Source organism: Crinia signifera, chromosome 3, assembly GCF_055691185.1.
Source record: "Crinia signifera chromosome 3, ASM5569118v1, whole genome shotgun sequence".
Taxonomy (NCBI): Eukaryota; Metazoa; Chordata; class Amphibia; order Anura; family Myobatrachidae; genus Crinia; species Crinia signifera.
In genome coordinates, this window is record NC_139219.1 from 131,022,728 (window position 1) to 131,049,018 (window position 26,291).

At 44.2% G+C, this 26,291-nt stretch overlaps 1 protein-coding gene across 2 annotated transcripts in view; it reads right to left on the minus strand.

The window, feature by feature from the left end:
- Positions 1–1,138: 1,138 nt before the first annotated feature.
- GINM1 (glycosylated integral membrane protein 1) overlaps positions 1,139–26,291 on the minus strand; it is a 55,852-nt gene continuing 30,699 nt past the window's right edge. Inside the window, exons 4-8 of one of the 2 annotated variants that reach the window (XM_083176518.1) lie at positions 25,741–25,892; positions 23,772–23,931; positions 13,788–13,918; positions 13,500–13,663; positions 1,139–2,621 (exon numbers count right to left, since the gene is read on the minus strand). In XM_083176518.1, the coding sequence (XP_083032644.1) occupies positions 2,525–2,621; positions 13,500–13,663; positions 13,788–13,918; positions 23,772–23,931; positions 25,741–25,892 (704 nt within the window). In that variant the 3' untranslated portion in view covers positions 1,139–2,524. Of the gene's footprint in view, positions 2,622–13,499; positions 13,664–13,787; positions 13,922–23,771; positions 23,932–25,740; positions 25,893–26,291 lie in introns of both variants that reach the window. The other variant, XM_083176517.1, reaches the window with a different exon arrangement.

The following is a 26,291-nucleotide window of genomic DNA, read 5'->3' on the forward strand; positions in this document are numbered from 1 at the left end:
AGCACTCCAAAAGTCCTGCTTTCCGACTAGGCGCTGACAGAATAGAACCTAGGATGACCCTATCTTGGCTGCTAGCCATACCTGATCCATGTTATATAAACTGAGTGTAACGGGATGCAGTTACAATCCCGGCGGTCAGGATCCCGGCGTTCAGAATCCTGACGCCGGAATCCCGACCGCCGAAATGCCGACACATTCTCCCTCCGTGGGTGTCCACGACACCCCTGGAGGGAGAATAAATTAGTGTGCCGAGCGTAGCGAGGCACCGGGCCTGCTGCGTGGCGAGCCCGCAAGGGGGGCCATCCACGTCCCCCCCCCTGTTGGCATTTCGGGATTCTGAACGCCGGGATCCCGACCGCTGGGATTCAATACTGAATCCAATGTAACATTTGCATTAGTCATGTAAATATAATCAAACTAGAATCTCCCTAAATTTAAATAAATTCTAAATAAAATCTGTGATACAAGGTTTAATGACTACTATTTATTTCAGTCTGAGGTGTTATCAATAAGTGCTAATTAAATGGTCACATGAATGTTTAATAAGGTGCCCACCAGCAAAGCTTTTCTGAAATAGACAAAATTTTACCCCTGTGTGTGTGTGACAGAATTATTTCTGATTCTCTGTTACGGGTGTACACACAGGTCGACCCATCGACCATTGATACCGATTTGATATTGTCGGCCACCAGGGATGGCGGGAGGACAACGTGTGGGAAGAGGGAGGGGCTGCTGCACTGAGCTGCATGGCACGGCTTTCAATCTAGCAGATCGAAATAGACTTGCCTGCTAAGTCTATTTCTGCTTCCAATGCCGTGGGGCCGCATATCTGGATCGAATCTGCATCAAATGCAGCTAACACTGTGTGACTATATAGTCCAAATCTAATTGAAAATGACACAGAATCACACCGTGTGTATGGGACATTAGACTGTCTCACAAGCAATTCCACTGCCGCATCTGGCAGTGGAATCGCAAAGGTTGTTTTTTTTTTTTAACCCTTTGCTCTAGCATTAGAATGGATAAAGTGCTAAGAGATCAGTTATAGAAGCAGAGACATACAAGTTTGGACATACAAATATTTTGGGTATTAGCAGCTGTGCTGCACTGTACAAAATGACAAGTGAAAGAACAGATGTGAATACAAAACTTTTAATTGATTCAATTTCTTTTTTTTCTTCTTTCACTGAAACAGATTAAATGACTTAAAGAAAAAAATCACATTTGGTTATTTAGCTTTTTTCCAAAATGTAATAAAATCCATATGTAGTATGAACTATAAACCAAAATAGAACTTGTACATGTTAATTTGTATTACTAAAGTGCAGCACATTCAGTTGTGATGTAGAACTTACAGTATTGCATATATTATTGTAGAGAGCAGGGTCATCGTGGTTTTTGTCAGAAACCACTTTACGTTATGTATTCTTATAGAATGAGAATCAGAACTGATAAATACATACTCTGTGAATTGATCTAAATAATGATATATGATTGTCTTTAAAATTACCGTTATTATATTTATATCTCTGGTGCATTAAGTGTTAAAACCATTTCAACTAAGCCTAGGAGGCTTAGCTGAAATGGTTTTAACACTTAATGCACCAGAGATATAAAAGGCAATCTATTAAAATTTAAAATGATAAAGATATTTGTGGCTCGTTATCAATAAAAAAAATACAAAATATGCCTGTGACAATACATTCTACAGCTAAAAATACTGCAAGTGAATTCATGTTGTCTAGAGACATCATTGATGTCAATCGCTAATATTTTATTCGTTTCCAGTTTTAAAAAGATGCATGGCACAAAATGGTGACCAACAGTACCAACCGATATCTCCCCCCCCCATATTTGTTAAAACTTAATTCTCAAAATCTGACCTCAGAGCCCCAAACAGGTCATATTTTCCAAGTCTCCTCAGAAAATTGCAAGTGAAATCATAAGACATATCTCCTTTTCCAAGAAAGTTGAATGTAAAAGCAGACATATCATAGGACTGCTGGGCATATTGAAATATACAGAGGTCGATATGATGGGGGAGGCTCATTTGCACAAACATACTACACACATTTAAACAATAAAGAAGCGTGGTCACCAACAGTCCAAGAAATGTATTACATTATCTTTGTATATACTTTCTTTACACAACTTTGCTTTATTCATGTCATTATCTGCTTTGTTAAATAAATACAATGGAGTTCTATGGGCACATTTATTAACCACATAGATAACTATTCAGCTGAAGGGAAACCTAGTCCTTTACTTAATACAGTTTTTATGAACAAGTCTTAAAATAAAACATTTTGTTTTCCCATTTGAATGTGTATGCAGCAACCATTATAAAGAAGGCAATTCCACCATGTGTCCTGTTACTGTGCACCGCAGCCACCCTCTCTCCTGAGAACAATCCCTACTATAATTTACGAGGCGGTTTAGCTGGTCGGTGATCATCATTTACAGCTGGAGGCAAAAAGTCCAATTGTAAAAATGAAACTAGCAAACAAAATGGCAAAATCCAGATTCATAGAATGCTTCCTTTCTCCATCGTTTTGATGCTGCTTGACAATAAAGGAACAAACTTCTGAGACTCCTCGAGAACATCAGACTGCAGAAATTCCCTAAAAACATAAACATAGGTTCCTTACTAAAGAAAAAACAGGGATTTTGTACTTACCGTAAATCCTTTTCTCCAAATCCACAGGTGTCACTGGAGTAACAGTGGGGATAGAAGGGCGACCACAGGGAGCATGGGCACTTTAAATATAATTAAGTGTGGCCAGCTCCTCCCCTTCTACTCCCCCACCTAGGCAGTCACAAAGATGTGCCCGAATGGAGCTGGAAGAAAGAACACGCTTTCCAGAGGAGGTTAGTATAACACACAAAGGTAAACAATCAACCAGAAAAGATTGAAACATAAATAGAACAGTGAGAACCACTGAATCAAACATGCCACACATATAACATAGCAGGCAGTTCCCTCAACATAAGAAGAACTTAACCTAGCAAATATAACTGTAAAGTTTTAAGGCAGGAATTCCTAATAACAAAGGAAAAGCGCTGAGGCGGGTGTCCAGTGACACCTGTGGACTCGGAGAAAAGGATTTACGGTAAGTACAAAATCCCTGTTTTCTCCTTCATCCACTAGGTGTCACTGGAGTAACAGTGGGGACGTCCCAGAGCTCCCAACACGGGTGGGATGGCGCTGAGACCCCCGTAAAACTGAGCGTCCAAACTATGAAGCTGACGCCACAAAAGTGTCAAATCGGTAGAACCGAACAAAAGTCTGACGACCAGACCAGGTGGCAGCTCTGCAGAGCTGCTGAATGGAGACCCCTCTGGCAGCCGCCCAAGAGGGACCCACCGAGCGCGTAGAATGCGCTGTAATGGAGGCAGGAGGGCGTTGAGCACTTGCCACGTAGGCCTGAGGAATGGTCAGGCGAATCCAACGCGGCAACGTCTGCTTTGAGGCCGGCCAGCCCCCCCTGACCAGATCATACGTAACAAAAAGAGCATCTGACTTCCTCAGCGATACTGTTCTGGATACATAGATCTTCAGGGCCCTGACCACATCAAGGGTACTGTTCTCAGGAGAGACATCTTGGAAGGCCGGTACCACAATCGGCTGATTTATGTGGAAGGCCGAAACCACCTTAGGCAAAAAGGAACCGCTGGTGCGCAGTTCTGCCCTGTCAGAATGAAATATCAAAAACGGAGGCCTGCATGACAGAGCCCCCAAATCCGAAACTCGCAGTGCCGATGCTAAGGCCAAGAGAAGCACTGTCTTCCATGTGAGGTAACGAAGGTCCACGTCCTCCAGCGGTTCGAACACCGCCGACTGTAAGAAACCTAGAACAAGGTCTAAGTCCCAAGGAGCCGTGGGTGGACGAAAAGGAGGTTGCAGCCGCAAAACTCCCTGAAAGAAGGTGTGTACCTCAGGTAAAAGGGCCAATTTCTTTTGGAAAAAGATCGACAACGCAGATACCTGTACCTTCAAGCCCGCCTGCAGGAAAAGAAGAAGCCTGGCCTTTTTGAAAAGAGTGGCGGAGACACCCCGACTCTCACACCAGACCACATAGGCCCTCCAGATGCGGTGGTAATGCCTTGAGGTGACCTCCTTCCTAGCCTTCATCATGGTGGGTATCACCGCCCGTGGGATACCTGCCTGTCTCAGGATGGACCTTTCAGCAGCCACGCCGTCAAATGAAGCTGACTTAAGTCTGGAAAGACGAAAGGCCCTTGGCTGAGCAGATCTTCTTGAAGAGGCAGGGACCAAGGCTCGTCTATCAGAAGAGACGTGAGGGTGGTGTACCATGACCTGCGTGGCCAGTCCGGAGCTATCAGGAGGACAGAGATCCCCTCCCCCCGGATTCTCTGCAGCACCCGCGGTATTAGCGGAAACGGAGGGAAGTTGTACACAAAATGGAATGGCCAAGGGGCCACCAAAGCATCCACTCCCACCGCTTGAGGATCCCTCGTGCGGGCAAATAACTGGGGTAGCTGGTAGTTGTGGCAAGACGCCATGAGGTCTGCCTGGGGACACCCCCACCGGTGGACCAGTTGCTGGAAAACCAGGGGATTGAGACACCATTCCCCCTGGTGTACGTCCTGCCGACTTAAGAAGTCGGCCTCCCAATTTTCTACGCCAGGAATAAATATGGCGGAGATGGCCAGGGCGTGATCTTTTGCCCACAGCAGGATTCGACTCACCTCCTTCATGGCAGCGCGGCTGCGCGTGCCTCCCTGCTTGTTGATGTAGGCCACCGCAGTGGCGTTGTCTGACTGCACTCTGATGGCCTGACCCTGTAGGAGATGATGGCCCTGCAGGAGAGCATTGTAGACTGCTCTGAGCTCCAAGATATTGATGGAGAGCAGGGCCTCCTGCTGGGTCCAACGGCCCTGGAACTGATGGTCCAGGATGACTGCTCCCCACCCGCGAAAACTTGCGTCTGTGGTGAGCAGTATCCAGTTCCAGACGGCGAACCTCTTTCCCTCCCTGAGGTTTGCTGGGTTCAGCCACCACAGCAGAGAGTGCCGTGCACGCACTGACAACCATATCCTGTGGTGAAGGTGCAGGTGAGAGCCGGACCACTGACGCAGAAGGCAACGCTGGAAGGGTCTCGATCGAAACCGACCGTATTGGAGAGCCTCGTAGGCGGCGACCATCTTCCCCAGAAGCCTGGTACATGTGAGGTCCGACAACTGTCTGGTCAGAAGGACCGAGCGGATCAAGGCCTGGAGGGATTGTAGCTTGTCCTCCGGGTGGAACACCCTCAGAAGAGTGGTATCCAGTACCATCCCCAGGAACTGTAACCGTTGAGACGGCTGGAGCTGGGACTTCTAAAAAATTGAGTATCCATCCGTGGCGAATGAGAGTACTCTGAGTCAGGGCTATGTTACCCAGGAGGACCTCCCTGGATGGAGCCTTCAGCAGAAGATCGTCCAGGTACAGAATGACCGTCACTCCCTGGTTCCGCAGAATCTCCATCATCACCGCCATGACCTTGGTGAATATCCGGGGGGCTGAGGAGAGGCCAAATGGAAGGGCCTGAAACTGCCAATGTTGGCTGCGGACTGTGAACCGAAGGAAGGCCTGATGTGGAGGCCAAATAGGGATATGGAGGTAGGCGTCCTTGATGTCGAGTGACACCAAGAACTCGCCCTCCTCCAACCCAGTGATCACCGATTGCAGGGACTCCATCCTGAACTTGACCGGTTGGAGGTAAGGATTGAGATCCTTCAAGTTCAGAATGGGACGTGCCGATCCGTCCGGCTTGGGGACCAGAAAGAGGCTGGAGTAGAACCCCAAGGACCTTTGGTCTGCTGGGACCGGGATAACCACCCCTGCCGAGACCAACTTTTGGATGGCCGCAGTTAGTAGCAGGCTTTTTTCTGCTGAAACTGGCAAACCGGTTTTGAAAAACCGGTGTGGGGGTGGTTTTTGGAAATGTATCTTGTAGCCAAAGGCTACCAGATCTCGCACCCAAGCGTCCTGGCAAGACTGCAGCCAAACGTGCCTGAAGCCTTGAAGACGTGCTCCCACCCTGGGATCCCCCAGGTGGGCCTGAAACCCGTCATGCGGCGGGCTTGGTGGAGGCCTTGGCCTCTTGGGTGGAAGAGGAAGCACCTCTGCCACGACCTCTGGAGCCTCTCTAAGAGGCAGTGCCTCCTCTAGAGCGACCTCTGAACTTAGCCTGGGGCCGAAAGGACCGAAAGGATGTTCCCTGAAAGGTCCTGCGAGTAGAAGGAGGAGGGGCCGTGGAAGGGAGAAAAGTGGATTTTCCACCAGTGGCTTGTGATATCCACTTATCTAGTTCGGGGCCAAACAGTACCTCACCCGTGAAGGGGAGTGCAAAGACGCGTGACCGAGGGGTCCACTACAGGTGGAGTTTCCACCAGCTTTCTGCCTGCGGCCGCTAGGGGGTATAAAGACAGGAGTCTCAGAGAAATCCTGGAATTTTTTATCTGGGTTTTTCCATGCCTGTAGCACGTGGTCATCTAACTCCTCTGCAGGAGGAAAGGAAGCCGCTTGTTTTGGCTTTTTGCCAAACAGGTCAAATGGTCAAACTGGCATTGAATGTGGAAGAAGGGGCATCTGCCCCCAGTCGCCCCTTCTTCCACATTCAATGCCAGTTTGACCATATCAATAAGGTCATCTAAACCTTGCGCAACCGGTTCCTGTTGCTGTGGCGGCAAATCCTGTTGCACATCCACCTCAGGGGCAGTGTACTCCCCTTCCTCAAGGTCAAGCATATCATCATCTGTATCAGTGTCTAAGACCTGTGTGAGCAGTCCCTTTATCACTGGGGGCTGTGTGTCACGGGCAGAGGGCCGAGAGGGCCAAGGCCTTGGTTAAACCCTCCACAGCTAAGGTTAATTCCCGCTGCTGTGATCTAGAGGATTTACAGGCGTGACATCACCTCTGAGAGCTGTAAAGCCCATGCAGGGGAGGGCTGCTGGGAAGTGGAAGGGGTGGGTTCAGATGTGCATTTTTCACACACTAAACCACCCTCAGCTGACTGTGTAAGTCTGGCATCACATTTCTTGCACTTCTTTGAGCTGCCTCCTGCCATGCTACCAATAATTAAGCTATACACAATATATGAATATATATGCAGCAATCAACAGGTTAATCAACTGTACACACACACACTAGGGATAGTACAGTCAGAAGCCAGAAGAAAAGACTGGACAGGAGAGACAGTATCAGGAGGAGAAGCTACCAGAGGCCATGAACAACGCTATGGTATATACCAGAGAGCGCTATAGCCCAATTTACATACAGCCCAGAACTGTCTCACCCAGCTCTAACCCCACTGTCTGCATGCAGGGCTTGGGGAAGCTTATGCAGGTCTGGACACCGGGAGGAGAAGGCTGTGCTATAGTCTGTGACCGTCTCAGCCGCAAACGGAGTCCCTCAGCGTGTCAGCAGCGGTGCGCACTAAAAAGATGGCCGCCGCAGCTCTCAGTCACGCTGGGGAGATTCCGGGGCTGCTCCAGTTTTAAACCTGCACTACTGCCATGTTTTAAACACTGACCCCCGCGCTAAGCGGGAGGTCAGGAATACATTACCGCTGCCTTGCTGGTCAGCGGCGGTAGAGGCTGAGGGAGGACGGCACACGCACCGCGTGCAGTGGTGGCTGTCTCTCCGGAGACGGTGGTCTCTGCAGCCGGGGACTGGGCGCGAGCCGCACGCAGCTGCGGCCGGATCCCCACCGACAGCTCCCACGATGCAGACAGGCAGTGGCAGACTGCCCTGTCTGTTGTAGTAATAAAAAATAAAAATGTTCAAGCTTTTAAAAACTTGTGCCCTGGAGCAAGCCAGAAGTGTGACCAGCTCCCATGAGGGCACATTCTACGACTGCCTAGGTGGGGGAGTAGAAGGGGAGGAGCCACACATAATTATATTTAAAGTGCCCATGCTCCCTGTGGTCGCCCTTCTATCCCCACTGTTACTCCAGTGACACCTAGTGGATGAAGGAGAAAAACACAAAAATGATTTTATACAGTATAACTGAAAAGACATTTAAATAACAAAGCATGTTTAATTTGGAAAATTAGCAACAGTCTCAAAGGTGTATTTAGACATGATACAAAAAATATTTCCGCATAATGCCAAAGAGTGGTATAAAGGGGTGATTCCAATTAGGTACAAGTTGGCTTGTGTGGACTGTTTTCTGTCATCCAATTCCAAACTTGCCTTGCTTTTTCAGGGTAAATTTTTTTTTTTTGTGAGACCCGTCTGAGGGGGTGAGAGGGTAGGGACATTCTTAATTGTAAAGCAAAAATGTTGGGTCTTGATTCAGAACTTCTTGCTATCCCAACTTAACCTCCCCTCTCATGACTGACTAGGTATCCGGGAGTACTCAATTAGCTTAACTGGGCCAATAAAAATAACAGCTTCATACACAGAGGGGTTGCAGCCTTCCTCACATATATTAATATTTGTTGTGAAAAAATTGTCTATTTTCAGGTTAGATACAACTGTATTTTTTTGTTGAGTGTGAAATGTAAAATATGAGGTTTTATTTAGTTCAACTTGTGTGGGCGGATAATGAGAAAAATGGTAAAATACACCTTCTCCATGATTCTTTCCAAGTTTATTTGTTATGTGAGGCCCTATTCCACCCAAATTGATTTTTATGGTAATCTTGTTCTAAGTACAGTAATATCAAATAACAGAACTTTATGTATGGTTTGACAAATGTATATTATGTAACCAGTTTAGTGGTCAATTCCAGGCTATGTATGTGCATACCCACCTCCCCGACGCCCGGGAATCATCACAAACCATCAAAGTGTCAAGACCACACCCCTGGACCCCTATTGGCCAGGGGGGTGCTTCAATGTGTAATGGTTAAAGCCAATTCCCGGCATCCCATGGCGGCGAGGAATCAGCACTGGCAATCCACCATGGAGGATCCATCCAGCACATATTAAAAATAAGGGCCATATGTATTCATTAATGAAAATGATTCTGATGTAAAGATGGCAATTGCTACCAGGCCCCATCTACGGAATGGCATGCTGACGCTTACTAAATTTAGAATTTTAACAGTCCCCTTAGAAAACTATGGGGACTATGGAGGTTGCTTTGCAATTGGAAATGGGGTACCGAATCAGATAAATACAACATCACCTGCAATCCCCTATACATACACTCTGGAGATACCGTATATACTCGAGTATAAGTCGACCCGAATATAAGCCGAGACACCTAATTTTACAACAAAAAACTGGGAAAACGTATTGACTCGACCCTCACTCGAGTATAAGCCGAGGGGGGCTTTTTCCAGCATAAAAAAATGTTCTGAAAAAGTAGGCTTATACTCGAGTATATATGGTACTTAATATTTGCAGAGTAAATCTGCCCCTTAAGGTGGACAATTTATTCCTTTTTCCCCTGATGAAAAACCAATGATAAAAAGAATTAGACATTTTTGCATCCAATTCTTCATTTCTGCAGTGCCAGACTGAAAAGCAACAGGAGCCCTGTGCTGAGCGATGTGCTTAAGCACAGATTGCTCAGCACACATGCGATGCACCAGCAATGTGTGCTTAGAGATCTGTGAGGACCAGTGTTCTCTGGTGAGGGAACACTGGTGATCTGATTCGATTTTGACTGCATGCAGTGAAGATCTAGCCAGGCAATAGCAATGTGCGGGACCGCCCATCACTTTTAGCTGGGGGGTATACACACAGAGCGATGTGTGCTTAATTTCTAAGCGATCTGGTCAGATCGTTTAGAAATAGCCCTGAAATCACCTCATGTGTATGGTTCTTAACAGTTTGTGAATAAATCAATACATAATAGTGTTCCTTCTAGGAACTCTTCTGGGCAGGGGGCAGCCGAAGGGGCGTGGACTGGGCTTACCGACGTCAAAGTTGTGGGCGGTCCCATGCCGCCGACTTCACAAAAGGGGAATGCCCAGGCCACAAAGTTATGAAAAGGGGGTGGGCCCGTCGAAGACGTTGTGCTGCCGGGGAAGCACCGGACATCACCATCTACGGCGGCAATGGGCTTCCCCATGCCAACCAGCGGGGCAGGCAGCAGGCTCTTTTAGAGGTGCTAGAGGGGCAGTGTGCATTTTGCCCTTTAAAAATCGGGCAGGGCGCAGCGCCCCCCTAAAACAGGCTAGCGGTTTTAGGAGGCAGGCAATGATAAAGAAATGGATTTTAAAATGTAATTTGCAAGTCCAGGTTACAAGACAAAAAAATATCAAAAGAAAAAAGCCAGGCAACAAGCTTTTAAGCTTTCTCTAAATAATGTTAAATGTAGGGATGTGCACTGGCCACTTTTTGCGTTTTGGGTTCTGATTACCTTCAGGTTTTGGGTTCTAATGGGTTTTGCCAAAACACCCCCTAAACGTTTTGGGTTCTGTTTTTTTTTTTTAAAAGCATAAAAACTGCTAAAATCATAGAATTTTTTATTTTATTTGCTCCAACGCTGTTATTAACCTCAGTAACATTCATTTCCACTCATTTCCAGTCTATTCTGAACACCTCACACCTAACATTATTGTTTTTAGGGCAAAAGGTTGCACAGAGGTAGCTGGATAACTATGCAAAGCTACATAAGTGTGCGGCACAAACACGTGGCTCATCTAGGAGTGGCACTGCAGCGGCAGACAGGATGGCAGTTTGAAAAACTAGGCCCCAAAAAGACCCCTATCTGGCTTGATCAATTTTACCATCAGCCGAGGAGCAGTGGGCGATTGGTGCACCAATGCAATAGCTGTAAAAGGAGTGGAACCTTCTGACCACAGGCGACGACCAGCTGAGGAGCAGTGGGCAATTGGTGCAGCAATGCAATAGCTGCAAAGGGGTGGAACCTTCTGACCACAGACGGTGACCAGCCGAGGAGCAGTGGGCGATTGGTGAAGCACTAAGTTGGTCTGCGAGTGTGCTGTGTTGTGTATCTGTTTAATATCCAATAAGACCACTATCTGGCTTGATCGCGTTTACCACCAGCCGAGGAGCAGTGGGCGATTCGGCAGCCTTCTGCAGGCAGTGGCAGAAACGATCATGTCACTTAGGCCGTCTTTTGACGGCATCTGGTTGTGTGATGCAGGGTGAGAGCACAAGCAGCGGACTCCCGGAATAATATAGGGAATATACTCATCTGCATTACAGTGTCTGTGAATGTGACAGTCATGTACGTGTTATCTGTGCTTAAGGTACAGTGCCTACATTAACGACACTGCAGAATGGCTTCCCAGAGACACCTGTAACACCCTATCTAAGGCAGTAGATGCACCAGCAGAGAGGTATTAGATGTACGGCAGTAGAATGGAATGGAACCTACTGACCAGACATAACCAGGAGATGACCAGCCGAGGAGCAGTGGGCGATTCGAGCAGCAATCAATGGGGCAGATGTATTAAGCCTTAACAAGAGATAAATTCAAGTGTGATAAGGAGAGATAAACGTCCAGCCAATCAGCTCCTTACTGACTTTTTTCAAACACAGCCTGTAGCATGGCAGTTAGCAGGTGATTGGCTGGACGTTTATCTCTCCTTATCACCCTTGCATTTATCTCTTGTTAAGGCTTAATAAATCTGCCCCAATGACTCTCAGCAGTGGGATTGGTCAGCTCTGTGATTATTACCACTTGAGCGCAAACAGTTGTATGTGATTAAAGACAAGTCCACTTATCTCACATATGAATGACTCTCAGCAGATAAATGAATGGTGATGCAAGATGGAATTGTCCTTGGACCCTCTCACCCACCCTTATGTTGCGGAAATAGGGCATGCACACTTTAACAAACCAAACATTTCAGCGACAGGGCCTACAAAACTGTGGCTGAAATTATTGGTTTGTTTGGGCCCCCACACAAAAAAAACAATTCATATCTCCCTGTATAAACTGGCTCTACAGAGACAAGATGTCATCGTCACTCGATATCCTCCTCCTCTGATTCCTCGCCCCCTTCAGTGTGTACTTCCTCATCCTCACAGGATTATCAATTCGTCCCCGCTGGACTCCATAATCACAGGTCCCGTTATAATCTCTGGAGGCAATTCCTGGTCTTCATTGAATAATTGATAATTCATTTTTATAAACATCATCTTCTCCACATTTTGCTGCAGCAACCTCCTTCGCCGCTCACTGACCAGGTTCCCCACCTGCACTAAAAACTCTTTTGGAGTACACACTGGAGGGGGACAACTCAGGTAAAATAGAGCCAGTTTCTACAGGGGCTTCCAAACTGCCAGTACAGGTAAGGACTGTCTGACATGTCTACTTGGATGCTGTCACCAAAGTAATCCTCCATCATTTTTTCAATGGTGACAGCATCCAATGCAGCGGCCGTAGACATGTCAGCAATCGTTGCCAGGTCCTTGCACTCCCTCCTGCCTGTCCTGCATCCCCGCCAGCGGGTTGTGTGGGAAATCACAGCTGTGGGAGAAAATGAAGGAGGAGCTGTTCCCTCTCATCCACTCACGTGTTTCACCTGTGCAATGGCTTTTTCAAGGTGTGGTTCGGATCCGGGCTTGGATTGGTGCCCTTTGTGCGGGCTTGGATCAGGGAGATCCGAGCCTGCACATCTCTAGTTAAATGCATCCTATATAATAGGGAAAATAAATTGTGATATTACGTTACATTATGAAGTTCACTGCACTGCCGGATACATATCAGAGTGATGTGTTTCCCACAGATATGCTGTCATATCATGCTGCCGTACACATTGCACAATCTAACGTGTAAATGCAGCATGGCATCACTACATGTAAATGTAGTTAAAAAATGTTATGGTTGGCCATGCATCATCGCTAACCAATACAGTAGGTATCTTTAACAAGCCGGGAGAGTGTGGAAACGCGGGTACGATGTAGATAATTTGTCGTACTGATGCAGCAAATTAATGCATAGTGTCTATACTGCATAAGTCTTCCATACCAGTGAATGTCTAACCAAACTCAATTTTATATTGCAGTAAACTAAATGAAACGAAAGGGAGAAACTACAGTTCAAAAAGTTGTGTGAGTGTAAAGATGGCCATAACTTTCGATTTTGCCCGATTTCACCCTGACTCGAGCGAGGAAATCAGGTGAAAGTGGCAAATCATGTGTTTTAGATCTGATTAGATATGCAGTCTCGTGGAGATCAGAGCCCCCAGATCGCAATGGTTGATTGCTGAGGTGGCATACAATATATTGTATTATATATCATATCCTGCCATCTGGGGAGCTTCCGTGTGGTTCAAGGTGATCGGCTGCGACTTCTAGTAGTTTATGGGGGCCTTAAGTCCCCCTTGCTAGTGACTACACAGAGCCACCTTCCCGTGGGGGCTAAAGCACTATAAGGTATATGCAGGAAAGGAAAAAGAAGAGCATTAGAAGATCACTGTTTCACTATGTTACGCTGTAACATGAATAATACATATCCAGCATATGTGGATAATATACTTTTTTGTGATACTTTTGAGATGGAAAAAAAATGAATAACCTTGGCCTTATGCACTCAATGAACTGGTCCAGAGGACAAAACTTACTTTTGTTCTCTCATTGGGTACACGATCTTCAGCAGCTCCAGTACAATAGCAGCTCCTATCACCCCAAAACCAACCACCTGTAGGAGGGCAACCAAGACAGGATACAGAAGAAACCATATGTGGCACAGCATCTCCCTGACGTCATTGGCAATCTGGCACATTACCTAAAATAAAACAGACTTTATACAAATACTCTGAAATCTATTTAAACGTTTCTTAGAATGACTTTGCAAACACACAACACAAAATCAGATAAGCTCTTTACAAGGGAAACTACTCTAACATCACCTTATAAGAGGAAGCTGGAATCACTGCTCGAAGAGGGGTTTCTGGGAGCTTCCCAGGAAATGGCTCCTCGTCCAGTGTTGTATTCTGCCCAATGTTATACTCCCTGGTAGTTTGCTGTGGAACACCATCACCTGCTGAATTAAGCCGCATAATATATTGTTACTGCAGTGGTCAGATGACTGTAAGTAAAAAACTAAATAAATCATGTCATTTAATATAGTATGACATATGATAAAAAGATTCTAAATAAATCATTGTATCATCTGCTGCCTTTTAGGATAATAAACATTCAATAAAGTTGTTCGCAGCCTACTTACATGTAAAAATGAAATCGACAAACAAGGTGCTTCCATGGTTTAATAATCATCACCATATAAAGACAAAACATGCAGATGAATGTATAAGAAACATTTATTATATATAGTAGAAGTGAACAGGGTAAACTTGCTTGGTATAAACAAATACAATTGGTTGCAGCAAGAGCTCTGGGATCTTTGAGAACGCTGTGAAGCTTTACAATGTGCTGTTCTGGGCATAGACTCTCAAAACTGAAAGTGGATAAATCAATGGGGCCATTTGGGATACATCCAAGGATATTAAAAGAGCTGAACACCATTAACAGAATTATTCAACCAGTCACTAGCTACTGGAGTAATCCCAGAAGACTGGAAAGTAGTCCCACTGCACAAAAGTGGAAGCAAGGAAGAGATAAGCAACTACCGACCAGTGAGTCTTATGGTGTGTACACACGGTCCGATTTCCTTTCCAATGTTGACGATATGTCAACATCGGATCGGCATCGGACGCAGATCGCAAGGGTTTTAACCCTTGCGATCCCGATCTGATCCCGATGCGCGTTCACGTATCGGAAGCCAGAAAGTCTTGGCTGCCTTGTCTATATAGTGTATACAGGGGTGGTGTCCTGGGGTGCACACCAATTGAGAGGTGCGACCCTGCTGAGACCTTTAAGTAGAACTGCATACAAAGTCAAAGGTGCAGGGGCACAAATCAAACTCCCAATTTAAAATATTGCAATAAAATGTTGCATTTTTAGCGAGGTTCTTCGCTTATTTATGGCCATAAGTAACGACTTGCCCACCGCGTCCATTTTGGGGGATACAAATCTAGGGCACAGGGCACCCCAAAACGGTGCAGCTGAGTGACCCCAGGGCAACACAAGACTGAAAGAAATATATAGTGAAACAAAGTGAGGATAGGTTAGTGAGAGAGGCTGCTAAAGATAGCAGGGGTAAGTAAGTGAGAGGTAAAAAAATGAGAGATAAAGTAGTGAGAGGTGAAGTAGTGAGAGGTAAAGGTGAGAAATGAATTACATTGAAATAAAACACACAATAGGGATGAAAGTGAATATGAAAATAAGTGTTAATTTGTGTTGCTCCTGAGGCCAAACAGCCACACCAGTCCAGGGGGGCCCAAAACCCAGAAACGCACCCCCCCATCTGATAATCCATTAAACATTTGTGCAGGTCTCACCTTGCTCTGCATGCAGTCTAAGAAATGTCAGGAACCTAATTAAAACCAATATATAGGACAGGTGGGCGTGGGTGCTACCACCAGGCGCAGAAGGGGTCTCTGGCCTTCTAATGTGTATGGAAATACACGGCATTAGATATACAGGGGTGGGGTCCTGGGGTGCACACTAATTGAGAGGTGCGACCCTGCGGAGACCTTTCAGTAGAACTGCATACAAAGTCAAAGGTGCAGGTGCACAAATCAAACTCCCAATTTAAAATATTGCAATAAAATTTTGCATTTTTAGCGAGGTTCTTCGCTTATTTATGGCCATAAGTAACGGCTTGCCCACCGCGTCCAGGTGACCTCATTAGTCGGGCAACTCCCTAACATTTTGGGGGGTACAAATCTAGGGCACCCCAAAACGGTGCAGCTGAGTGACCCCAGGGCAACACAAGACTGAAAGAAATATATGGTGAAACAAAGTGAGGATAGGTTAGTGAGAGAGGCTTAGGGAAAATGTGGGAAGTGTGGTCTGCGCTCGTAATAGCAGCTTTTATATGGTAAAGGTACAGATTTAAGCAGAGTTAAAAGCGCTTGAGTATAGTATGTGTGAGGAATACATGATAATACATAATAAAAAGTGCTTTGCCGTTTTTTGAAAATAAAATGTTTACAGCTCTTCGTGAGCAGTTTTGGGGGTTCGAGCCGTGCGAGTCTTCCGGCACTATATTGAAGAACCTAGGATGCCCTATCTGTCCCTACGCTTACCTAGGTCTTCTGGCCTTCTGTCTTCTCCACGTGGCGCTCGTTTCCAATCTCCACACGCCAGCCGTCCGGACCGGAAGTTCGGGTGTAGCGGCTTCCGGTTTCCGCGGTGTATGCGGTATCAGCTCCCCGGGCTTCCAACGCGTTTCGAGAGTGAAACTCTCTTTGTCAAGGATCCTTGACAAAGAGAGTTTCACTCTCGAAACTTGCCCACCGCATCCAGGTGACCTAACCTGGATTATCAGATGGGGGGGTGCATTTCTGGGTTTTGGGCCCCCCTGGACTGGTGTGGCTGTTTGGCCTCAGGAGCAACACAAATTAACACTTATTTTCATATTCACTTTTATCCCTATTGTGTGTTTTATTTCAATGTAAATCATTTCTCACCTTTACCTCTCACTACTTTATCTCTCATTTTTTTTACCTCTCACTTACTTAACCCTGCTATCTTTAGCAGCCTCTCTCACTAACCTATCCTCACTTTGTTTCACTATATATTTCTTTCAGTCTTGTGTTGCCCTGGGGTCACTCAGCTGCACCGTTTTGGGGTGCCCTGTGCCCTAGATTTGTACCCCCCAAAATGTTAGGGACTTGCCTGACTAATGAGGTCACCTGGACGCGGTGGGCAAGCCGTTACTTATGGCCATAAATAAGCGAAGAACCTCGCTAAAAATGCAAAATTTTATTGCAATATTTTAAATTGGGAGTTTGATTTGTGCACCTGCACCTTTGACTTTGTATGCAGTTCTACTGAAAGGTCTCCGCAGGGTCGCACCTCTCAATTGGTGTGCACCCCAGGACCCCACCCCTGTATATCTAATGCCGTGTATTTCCATACACATTAGAAGGCCAGAGACCCCTTCTGCGCCTGGTGGTAGCACCCACGCCCACCTGTCCTATATATTGGTTTTAATTAGGTTCCTGACATTTCTTAGACTGCATGCAGAGCAAGGTGAGACCTGCACAATTGTTTAATGGATTATCAGATGGGGGGGTGCATTTCTGGGTTTTGGGCCCCCCTGGACTGGTGTGGCTGTTTGGCCTCAGGAGCAACACAAATTAACACTTATTTTCATATTCACTTTCATCCCTATTGTGTGTTTTATTTCAATGTAATTCATTTCTCACCTTTACCTCTCACTACTTCACCTCTCACTACTTTATCTCTTATTTTTTCACCTCTTTTTTTACCCTGCTATCTTTAGCAGCCTCTCTCACTAACCTATCCTCACTTTGTTTCACTATATATTTCTTTCAGTCTTGTGTTGCCCTGGGGTCACTCAGCTGCACCGATTTGGGGTGCCCTGTGCCCTAGATTTGTACCCCCCAAAATGTTAGGGACTTGCCCGACTAATGAGGTCACCTGGACGCGGTGGGAAAGCCATTACTTACGGCCATAAATAAGTGAAGAACCTCGCTAAAAATGCAAAATTTTATTGCAATATTTTAAATTGGGAGTTTGATTTGTGCACCTGCACCTTTGACTTTGTATGCAGTTCTACTTGTCTATATAGTGCAGATCTGCACTATATAGTCAAGATTGGATGCAAATCGGATGTGCCTTAAGATCCTATCCACGATCCAATCTGATCGGATCGTGGATAGGATCTTAAGGCACATCTGACCATGTGTACACACCATTACATTATTAGTAGGATAGAAAGACTCTTAAAACAAGGAGTTGTAGAATATCTCAGAACCAGCAAATTACAGGATCCTAAACAGCATGGGTATACTGGGGGAACATCATGTCAAACCTTAATGACTTTTTCGACTGGGTGACTAAAGTAATAGATCAAGGTGGGGCTGTTGATGTAGCTTATCTAGACTTTAGTAAGGCTTTTGACACTGTCCCACAACTCAGACTGTTAAATAACCTTGAAAGCTTGGGATTGGAATCTAAGATGGTAGATTGGATAAGATCTTGGTTGCTTTGGTAATATTGCAAATGGAATTAAGGGTAAAATGTGCCATTTTGCAGATAACACAAAGGTACTCTATGCAACAGGGTAGACACACCGGGATAAAACAATGATTGATGATCTAGGTAGATTATGGTATGGTCAAGAGCATGGCAACTACAGTTTAATACCAAAAAATGCAAAATCATGCACTTGGGTCTCAAAAATCGAAAGACTAAATATAGTATAAATGGCACTATAATGGAAACTAGAGAGGGATCTAGGTGTCACTATTTCAGGTCACTTAAAGGCAGGTAGGCAATGTAACAAAGCAATGAAGATGGCAAGTCAGATGCTTGGTTGCTTAGGGAGAGGAATCAGCAGTAGAAAGAAAGAAGTAATAATGCCACTGTGTAGGTCATTGGTACGACCTCATCTAGAGTACTGTGTTCAGTTCTGGAGGCCATATCTCCAGAAGGATATAAATACATTAGAGACTGTACAATGTAGGTCAACTAAAATGGTGCATGGGCTACATTACAAAACTTTCCAGGAAAGACTAAAATATCTTAATATGTATAGTTTAGAGCAGAGAAGGGGGGGGGGGGATGATATAAACTTTCAAATATATCAAGGGTTCTAACAAGGTACAGGTGGGAGACATTTTTCACAGGAAGTGGAGCAACAGAATACAAGGACATGAACTGAAACTAGAGGGAGGAAGATTCAGGGGAAATTTGAGGAAAAATTACTTCACAGAGGTGGTAGACTCCTATCAGAGGTTGTAGAACAATTTAAACATGCTTGGGATAGGCATATTGATATTCTTACAAAGAAATAAGGATCAAATATGGATTGAGGTAATATGTTTAAAAAAGGGGCAGACTAGATGGGCCATGTGGTTCTTATCTGCCGTCAAATTCTATGTTTCTATGTAATCACATATTCTAGAATCTGACCACAGTTTATGCTTCCTGAAATGAACTTGTCTCTTTTAATCTACTTTTATTTTGAGAAAAGTGTAGTAATAATATGTTTATCTTTAAGAACAGTTACATAGCTAGGGCACCAAAGCCCAAGTGGTGAAGGGTGGAGCCAGTACCACAGGGCATCTGCAGATTCCATGCTGTCTGGCCGTCCGCATGGGATCTGCTAAAACAGATGCTAAAGTTACTACTGTGCACCAGAAACTTTTTTGGCAGGGGGTGCAAAATTTATTAAGATGCTTTGGGTAATGGAATTTTGTGAATTATTTATTTTTGGTTGGATATGTTAATTTGATTTAAGTTTATCATGACTTACTTACTGTTGTGAAGACTAAACGATGGCAGTAAAATCTAAATTCACATTAATCTCTAAAAATGAGCACTAAAAATCTTTAATTTTCTCATTTGGCAGGAAAATAATTATGTCTTTCTATAGGAAAGATGCTTTGTATAAGGACTGGGAAATTATTATTTTTTGAAAACTTATTTTTATTAAGCCCAGTCAAGAAAAGAACATGTACAGACATTCCAGTATATATCCAAGTATTGACAATTATTGTAAACAGATGTATACAGTGTTGATGACATGTTTTAATTTCAGAATAAAGAACATCATAGAATTTTCTTGTTGTGATTTGTCATACAAAGAACATTGAATAACATTCAAGGTATATGTCAACAGTTGTGAAAACATATGCATGAGTTACATGACAATACACAGTTCATAATCTTGAGAAAAATAAAAAAAAATATTGAAAAATAAAAATACCACCCCATCCCCCCCCCCACCCCCGGACCCCCAGCCCCATCACCCCTAGCCAATTCAATACTAGTTATCCAATGTCAATAGGGGGGGGGTCTTCAGCTATCGATCGCAACAAGAACCAAGACGAGTGTTTCCTACTTTACTGAATCTGTTTCCTCACTTCTATTGATAAGGTATTTATATAGCTTTCCCACATTAGGAAAACATTTTTGACTCTGGATTCCTTATTTAAAGTAGATTCGACCCAATCCATTCTAAATAAATGAAATAATTTATATTTAAACCACAGAAACGTTGGAGCAGAGGTAGACATCTATTCCTGAAAAATTGTTTTACGTGCTGCTGCACTGACAGACAAAAGCATCCTTTGCTTACTCTCAAGATGGAAGGGATTATGCCCAGGATTGCCCACTCAGCAGTTAGAGGGACATAATTAAGGAGATGGGACTCCACATATCTTTTTATCTGAATCCAAAAACCTCTAACCATTGGGCAAGCCCAGAAGCAATGGTAAAGGTCAGCCTCTAGCTCCCCAAATCTATAAAATGCACTGGAATCCTTACGTCCCTTGAGAAAACTTCTATGATAGATATTGAGAAACATCTTGACATACATAGAGGAAGACAGGGTCTTACAGGATTTTATCAAAGCTTTAATAAGATCTTCAACTTCATAGTCTGGAAACTTAGAAAGCCACTGTACCATTCCCTGTTTAGAGGTAGAGTAATTCAAAATGGTTCTAAAATGTTGATAGTAACAAGTAATAGCTTTTTTTCTCAAGAGAGGCTTGAAATAATAAAGTATCTATTGGATTATTCCAGTCTTTATCAGAAAACTGACGGGACAACTGAAGTAAGATAATGTTTCGTTTGCAGGAAGGCCAGAGGGTACCCCACCAAATAGGGATACTTTTCAACCGCCTCTGGAAATGTCAGTTTTATTCAACGGCCTATCAACTAAGGAAATAAGAGCATTGATGCCTCCCGCACGCCAAGTATTGAAAGGGTACGAAGCCTAGCCATCCTGAAAATCAGGATTATTTACAAACGGGAGATGTAGTGATTTATGTGAATTAAGGCCCGCCTGTTGCCTCACCCAATGCCATGTTTTTTTTGGAACTTCTTGGTCGTGGAGATGTAGGAACGACAACAAACAACCCCCCCCCCCCTCCGCTACCAATTCTCTTCCAGAGAAGTACAGGTATAACACTCAAGTCCCGATGGAGGACTGTGAAATTATTTTAACTGGAAGACTGCAAGCAATGCTTGTAACTTTAGTGAATTTAAAAAATATATAAAGAACATAAAAATAGAAAGATATGGAGCTATTAAAATATATAGATATACAAATAATGTAAATGTATTAACATATTAGAGAAGATCATTTTTAATTCTAAAGTACTATACCGAAATCTAAATATCCCCACACTAGTATGCACAGTTATTTTTGCTAATCTCATATCATTGAAGTCCCCTCCTTTACTGTGTCATTGATGTGCCCGCCTCTTACCCCCTCTCTTGTTAGAGAGAAACTGCTTACAATATACAATTTTCTACAAAGAAGGAGAGAGGAGGTCTTGTGCTAATGCACTGTGGAATAGATTGATCAAACCTTGGAGTAACGAGTAACCTGGAGTCTATAAATCAGCCCCTGGGATCTCTCTCTCTCTCTTGAGGAAGACAATTGTTCAAGGTGCTGGACTCCTTTTATGTCTTGCAATGGTTCCTGAATGGTAAACTGTCATGGGACTTCAGCGGGGATTGGGATTGGTGCATTAGACCTGGACAGGTTAACACTGTGCCTGAGTCACATGGTACATTCTGGGCTGTGGGGATTGCTGTGCATGGGTCAGATGGCCCTGGGTGTTATGGCAGCACCCATGCAGACGCGCGGGACACCAGGCCGCATCCCGGAACACAGCAGCGAGGTGGCAGCAAACAATGTGACAGTTGAACATCACGCCAGACGGCAGTACCACTGGTGATGCCAGCAACAGATCTGCGGCAGAGTGCAGACCATCCTACTTAATGTTCACTGCTTCAGCTGCAATCCCCGCTTGTCCCTCAGCAGCCAGATGTGGCCTCCAGTTATCTCCTGTCCTGCCCAGTGTCCACCACCCTGGCCTCCTGCATGCAGTGAGCTGACTGAGGTTGGGGATGGAGCACATGCTGCTGGTAGAGACCAGCACCTCTGACAACGCTGTTGCAATTGCCAGGAAAGTTGCATGGTGCTATTACATACAGCCTTGGATCCCTCACAGAGCTGGCTCACTTAAGCTGGGATGTAGGATGCAGCAAAGGGTCTTCAGAACTCATCCACTGAAAAACAGCTGCTGTAAAGGGATGGTAAGTACCACTAATCCGCTATCATAATTGGGAAATGGTCCCCTTAGCGTACTAAATTTAAATTTCAGAGCAGGCTGCTTGTGGGCAGGGAAGGTAATTGCGGTGATTGGTTAGGGGTTGGTGAGACGCTGCTGCAGAGCATACAAGATCATCAGCTCAAGTACAAAGGAAAGAGAGGAAGTGGAGCTGTATGATGAAAGATCATATAACAATATTTAATAATAAATTAAAAACATGACATACATAATACAATAAATGAAATCAATATAAAATTCATAGGGTGGTGATGGTTTTAAAATGTATATGAGCCGGAAACTGCATTGACTAGAACCATATGGATGCACATGGTTAATGGAATGGGGGGCACAGCAATTGTAGAAAGTGATGGCCCTGTGGGCTTATAGTTACCACTTGTGATATGTGGGAATGTCCAATCCTGATATGGGTGGTAGCGGAGAAGTCCTCAAAGTTATGCGACTGTTGGCCCACTTTGGTGGGGACCCGTGAAGATGGTGGGCTTGATGTTAATATACCATTGGGTCACTGGTGTCGCTAGAGGTGACACTTTCCTGAAGATAAGTCAGACAGGTGTCCTCAAGGTAAGTCAGGTCTATGTGACCAGGTGTTCAGGTTGAAAGAACAGAGTACCTTGATTCCTGCTGATGGCGTGGATAAACACAGGGGTGAGCTGGTAGCCCAATGGCTTTGAGGATAAATTAGATGGTGTCCTCTGGCTGTGATGAATATGCATCCATACTGGTTCAAAAGGAAAGGGTCGAATGGAGATAGTCAAATAGTGTAGTGGCAGGTCCGGTCCACAATGTACTCCTAGATCATCAGCTCACATGGTATCCTGCAGGACCCACTTAGTTTTAAAAATGGGGAGTCTCACTGACTGTAGTGTATACAAGCTCAATCACTACCAGCAGAACATTGCACATACCATCACTCTACCTACACCAGCTTGCCTTCTTCCCATAGTGCATCCCACCTCTTTCCAAGGTAAATGACACAAACGCACCAGTCCACGATGTAAAGGAAGATTTGATTCCTTAAACTAGGCGATCTCCATGGTCCAGTTCTGGTGCTCATGTGCTAATTGTAGGCGCTTCAGCAATAGTCAATGGTCAGCATGGGCACTCTGGCTATAAGTTGCGATGCACTATGTGTTCTGGCACCTTTTTATCATAGCTTGAATTCACTTATTCATCAATTTGTGCTACAATTACTATTCTGAGGGCTAGGACAAGATGGTATTGCCTCCTTCTCCCCACACATCAATGAACCTAGGGTGCACATCACCCTTTCTGTAGTTCACTGGTTGTCCTTTCTATTTTTTCTAGGTACTAACCATTGCATTTCATGAACACCCCACAAGACCTGCCGTTTTGGAGATGCTGACCCATTTCTCTAGCCATCACAATTTGGGCTTCATCAAAGTCACTCAGATTTTTACACTTGACCATTTTTTCTGATCCAACATATCAACTTCAAGAATGAAGTATTCACTTGCTGCTTTATAGAACTCAACCCTTGAAAGATGCCATTGTAATGAGATAATCCATTAGTCCCTGCCCCAGTGGAGCTTACAATCAATATTTCCTAACTCATAAATACAACTTCTGTAAATTATGGAAGTAATAATGTACTTCAACTTAAAAAGCATTTATGATTCTATGTCCACAGATAGACATGGAACGATATTAATAAATACTATACGTAAATGTAGTAAGATAAAAACATCTTACCAGATTCTGGAGCGTTTGGAAAGGTAAATGGAACATCATTGATCCATGGGATGGAGTGAAGCCAGGTTTCTTCAAGACTAATAACTGAACTTGAGTATCTAAGTAGTCCCATATCTTTATTAACTACAAATACCAACTCAGTGGTGTCATTTTGATTAACCTGAAAGAAGGACAAATATATTTGGGTGCACTAACCTGAGTTTATGTTGAGCTTTCATTTAATAATGCATTTCATTTGGCATATATATTATACTATTCATAAGGTACTATTGCGTACTCCGCAGTAAATAGGATAACCGTTTTGGGGTTTTTAGGGATCCTGGCATGTAAATGATAGGCAGTCACCTTATTCAGGTCATTTACACCGCAGGAAATCTTATATGTTGAACTTGATGGACATGTCTTTTTTCAACCTCAACAACTATGTACTGTATTTATGTATTGAAAAAAGAATACATAAAATTGTGCAATGGATATACATATTTGACAATTAAACCCGTACACACTACATGACCCGCCGCACCGCTGATATTGTTAATGATATCGGCAGTGCCGTGGGTGGACGATATTGAATGTACAAAAAACAATATCATTCAGTGACCTTACCTGGGACCCCGCTGAACATGCAGGTCGTTGGTTACATAGCCAAAATTGACCAGAATGTTCAGCTGAAAGGCATAAGGGGAATAGCTAATAATATTTAGCATACACACCACCCGTTTTTTTTTTTAAAGGATATCACTCATTATCAGGAAGGGTAAAGGATTCACTAAATTAAAGTCAACAACTAATGCCCAGCACACAAACTGTGAATCTCAAGAGAAGTTCAAAAGGGTAAAGGGGCATCTGGTGCTTTAGAACAAGGCGTCTTTAAGTTGGCCGGCCTGCTGACTTCATCAAAGAGAGCGAGGGCCGGCCTGTCACGTCACCTGCCGAAGAAACTGCCGGGGAAGCGCCGAACTTCAACATGGGCTCCGGGCTTCCCCGTGCTCATCGGCAGCAGACTGTTCTAGCAGGGCGCTGCTAGAGGGGCATGGCACATTTTGCCCTTTAAAAATCGGGCAGGGAGTGGCTCCCCACTAAAACAGCCTAGCGGGAAAACTAATATAATTGCTTATACATTGATACCATTGTTGGTCATATCACAGACAGGGTGCCTCTGAAGATGCACAGGCTGAGTTGCTCTCACGGAATGCAAATAGCTCCTCGGTACAAAGTAAGTTTCCACCTCCTAATTTATGCACACCCAGAAAACACAGACTGAAAGGCAATGTTTCTACCCCCAAATGCTGTCTGTCACTCACTTTGCGACTTTATCTCACAATTTGTTTTTTATTCCATAACATTTTAAAAGTATGTTTTTTGTTTTTATATTTGTTTTTTGTCACTATATTTAAAAAGAAAACCCTGGAACTATATTGGAACATATGTATCAAAGCATGAAGAGAGACAAAGAGGGGTATTCAATGACCCTAACAGCAAGCTATGACGGCGAGCAGTGCCAATAACTCGCCGTCTGAGTATTCAACCCCCTCCCCTTCACTTGCCGTTTACACCTCGCTGGTTCCTTTCAGTGTGGCCATTAAAACAGTGGGGCTCGCCACAAAATGCAGCGCATTCGCTGCATATTTCTCTCCAAAAATAAGCCATCCTCGCTGTATAAATCCCCCTTGCTGCAGCATTGAATACCGCCCAAAGTACCAATATGTGTCAAACACAGCCTATAAAATTGCAAGTAGCGCAGTCTTCCAGGGCCCAGAATTCCCGGCCCAGAATTCCTGGCAATAGTACACAAACATATAGCAGAAAGCTCATACACTACCAATATGACAAAATACTGTCATATTAGGGAAAATTTATGTAAAGGGATTATCCATAATTCCTTTATGTTTTAATTACTTTAAAAAAAATAGGCAAGCAGTATACGGCTTATGTAAAAAACTAAAAAAATACTTTTTCGATTTATTACCTTATTGCCATCTATTGCTATCACTTCATGCTGAACAATGATTCTTGTAACCCCTGTGCTGGAATTTTTGGACATGTGTAGAACGAGAAGACGTATGCTGACCAAAGCTTCGCTTGTCAGGTTCTGCTGATCGCTGGGGGCTCCATAATACCCTGGAACAAAGATTATTGATGACATGAATAAACTTTTACAAGAATGTGCAGATCAGAAGAATATGCAGTATTGTTAATAATAGTGACACCAGTTGAATTGAATTACAATGCAGAAGCATGAATCTGCAGGGAAGAATTACAAGCTTACCAACAATGAAGAGAGGAGAACCTTTTAATATATGTCCGATTCCCTGGTGAGTATTTCAAGGTGATTAGAGATTTCCCTTAACCTGTAGTTGATAAGGGGATTTTTGTAAGACATTACCATTCGAATCCCTTTCTCTGATTTCATTCTGGTGACACAGCTCAATCTTGGGATGTAGGAGGGTCCGAAGGAGCCAGGCACCTAAGCTAAAGCTTTGAGAGGCAGGCTCCTCCCTTCTGAATCCCATCATTCCT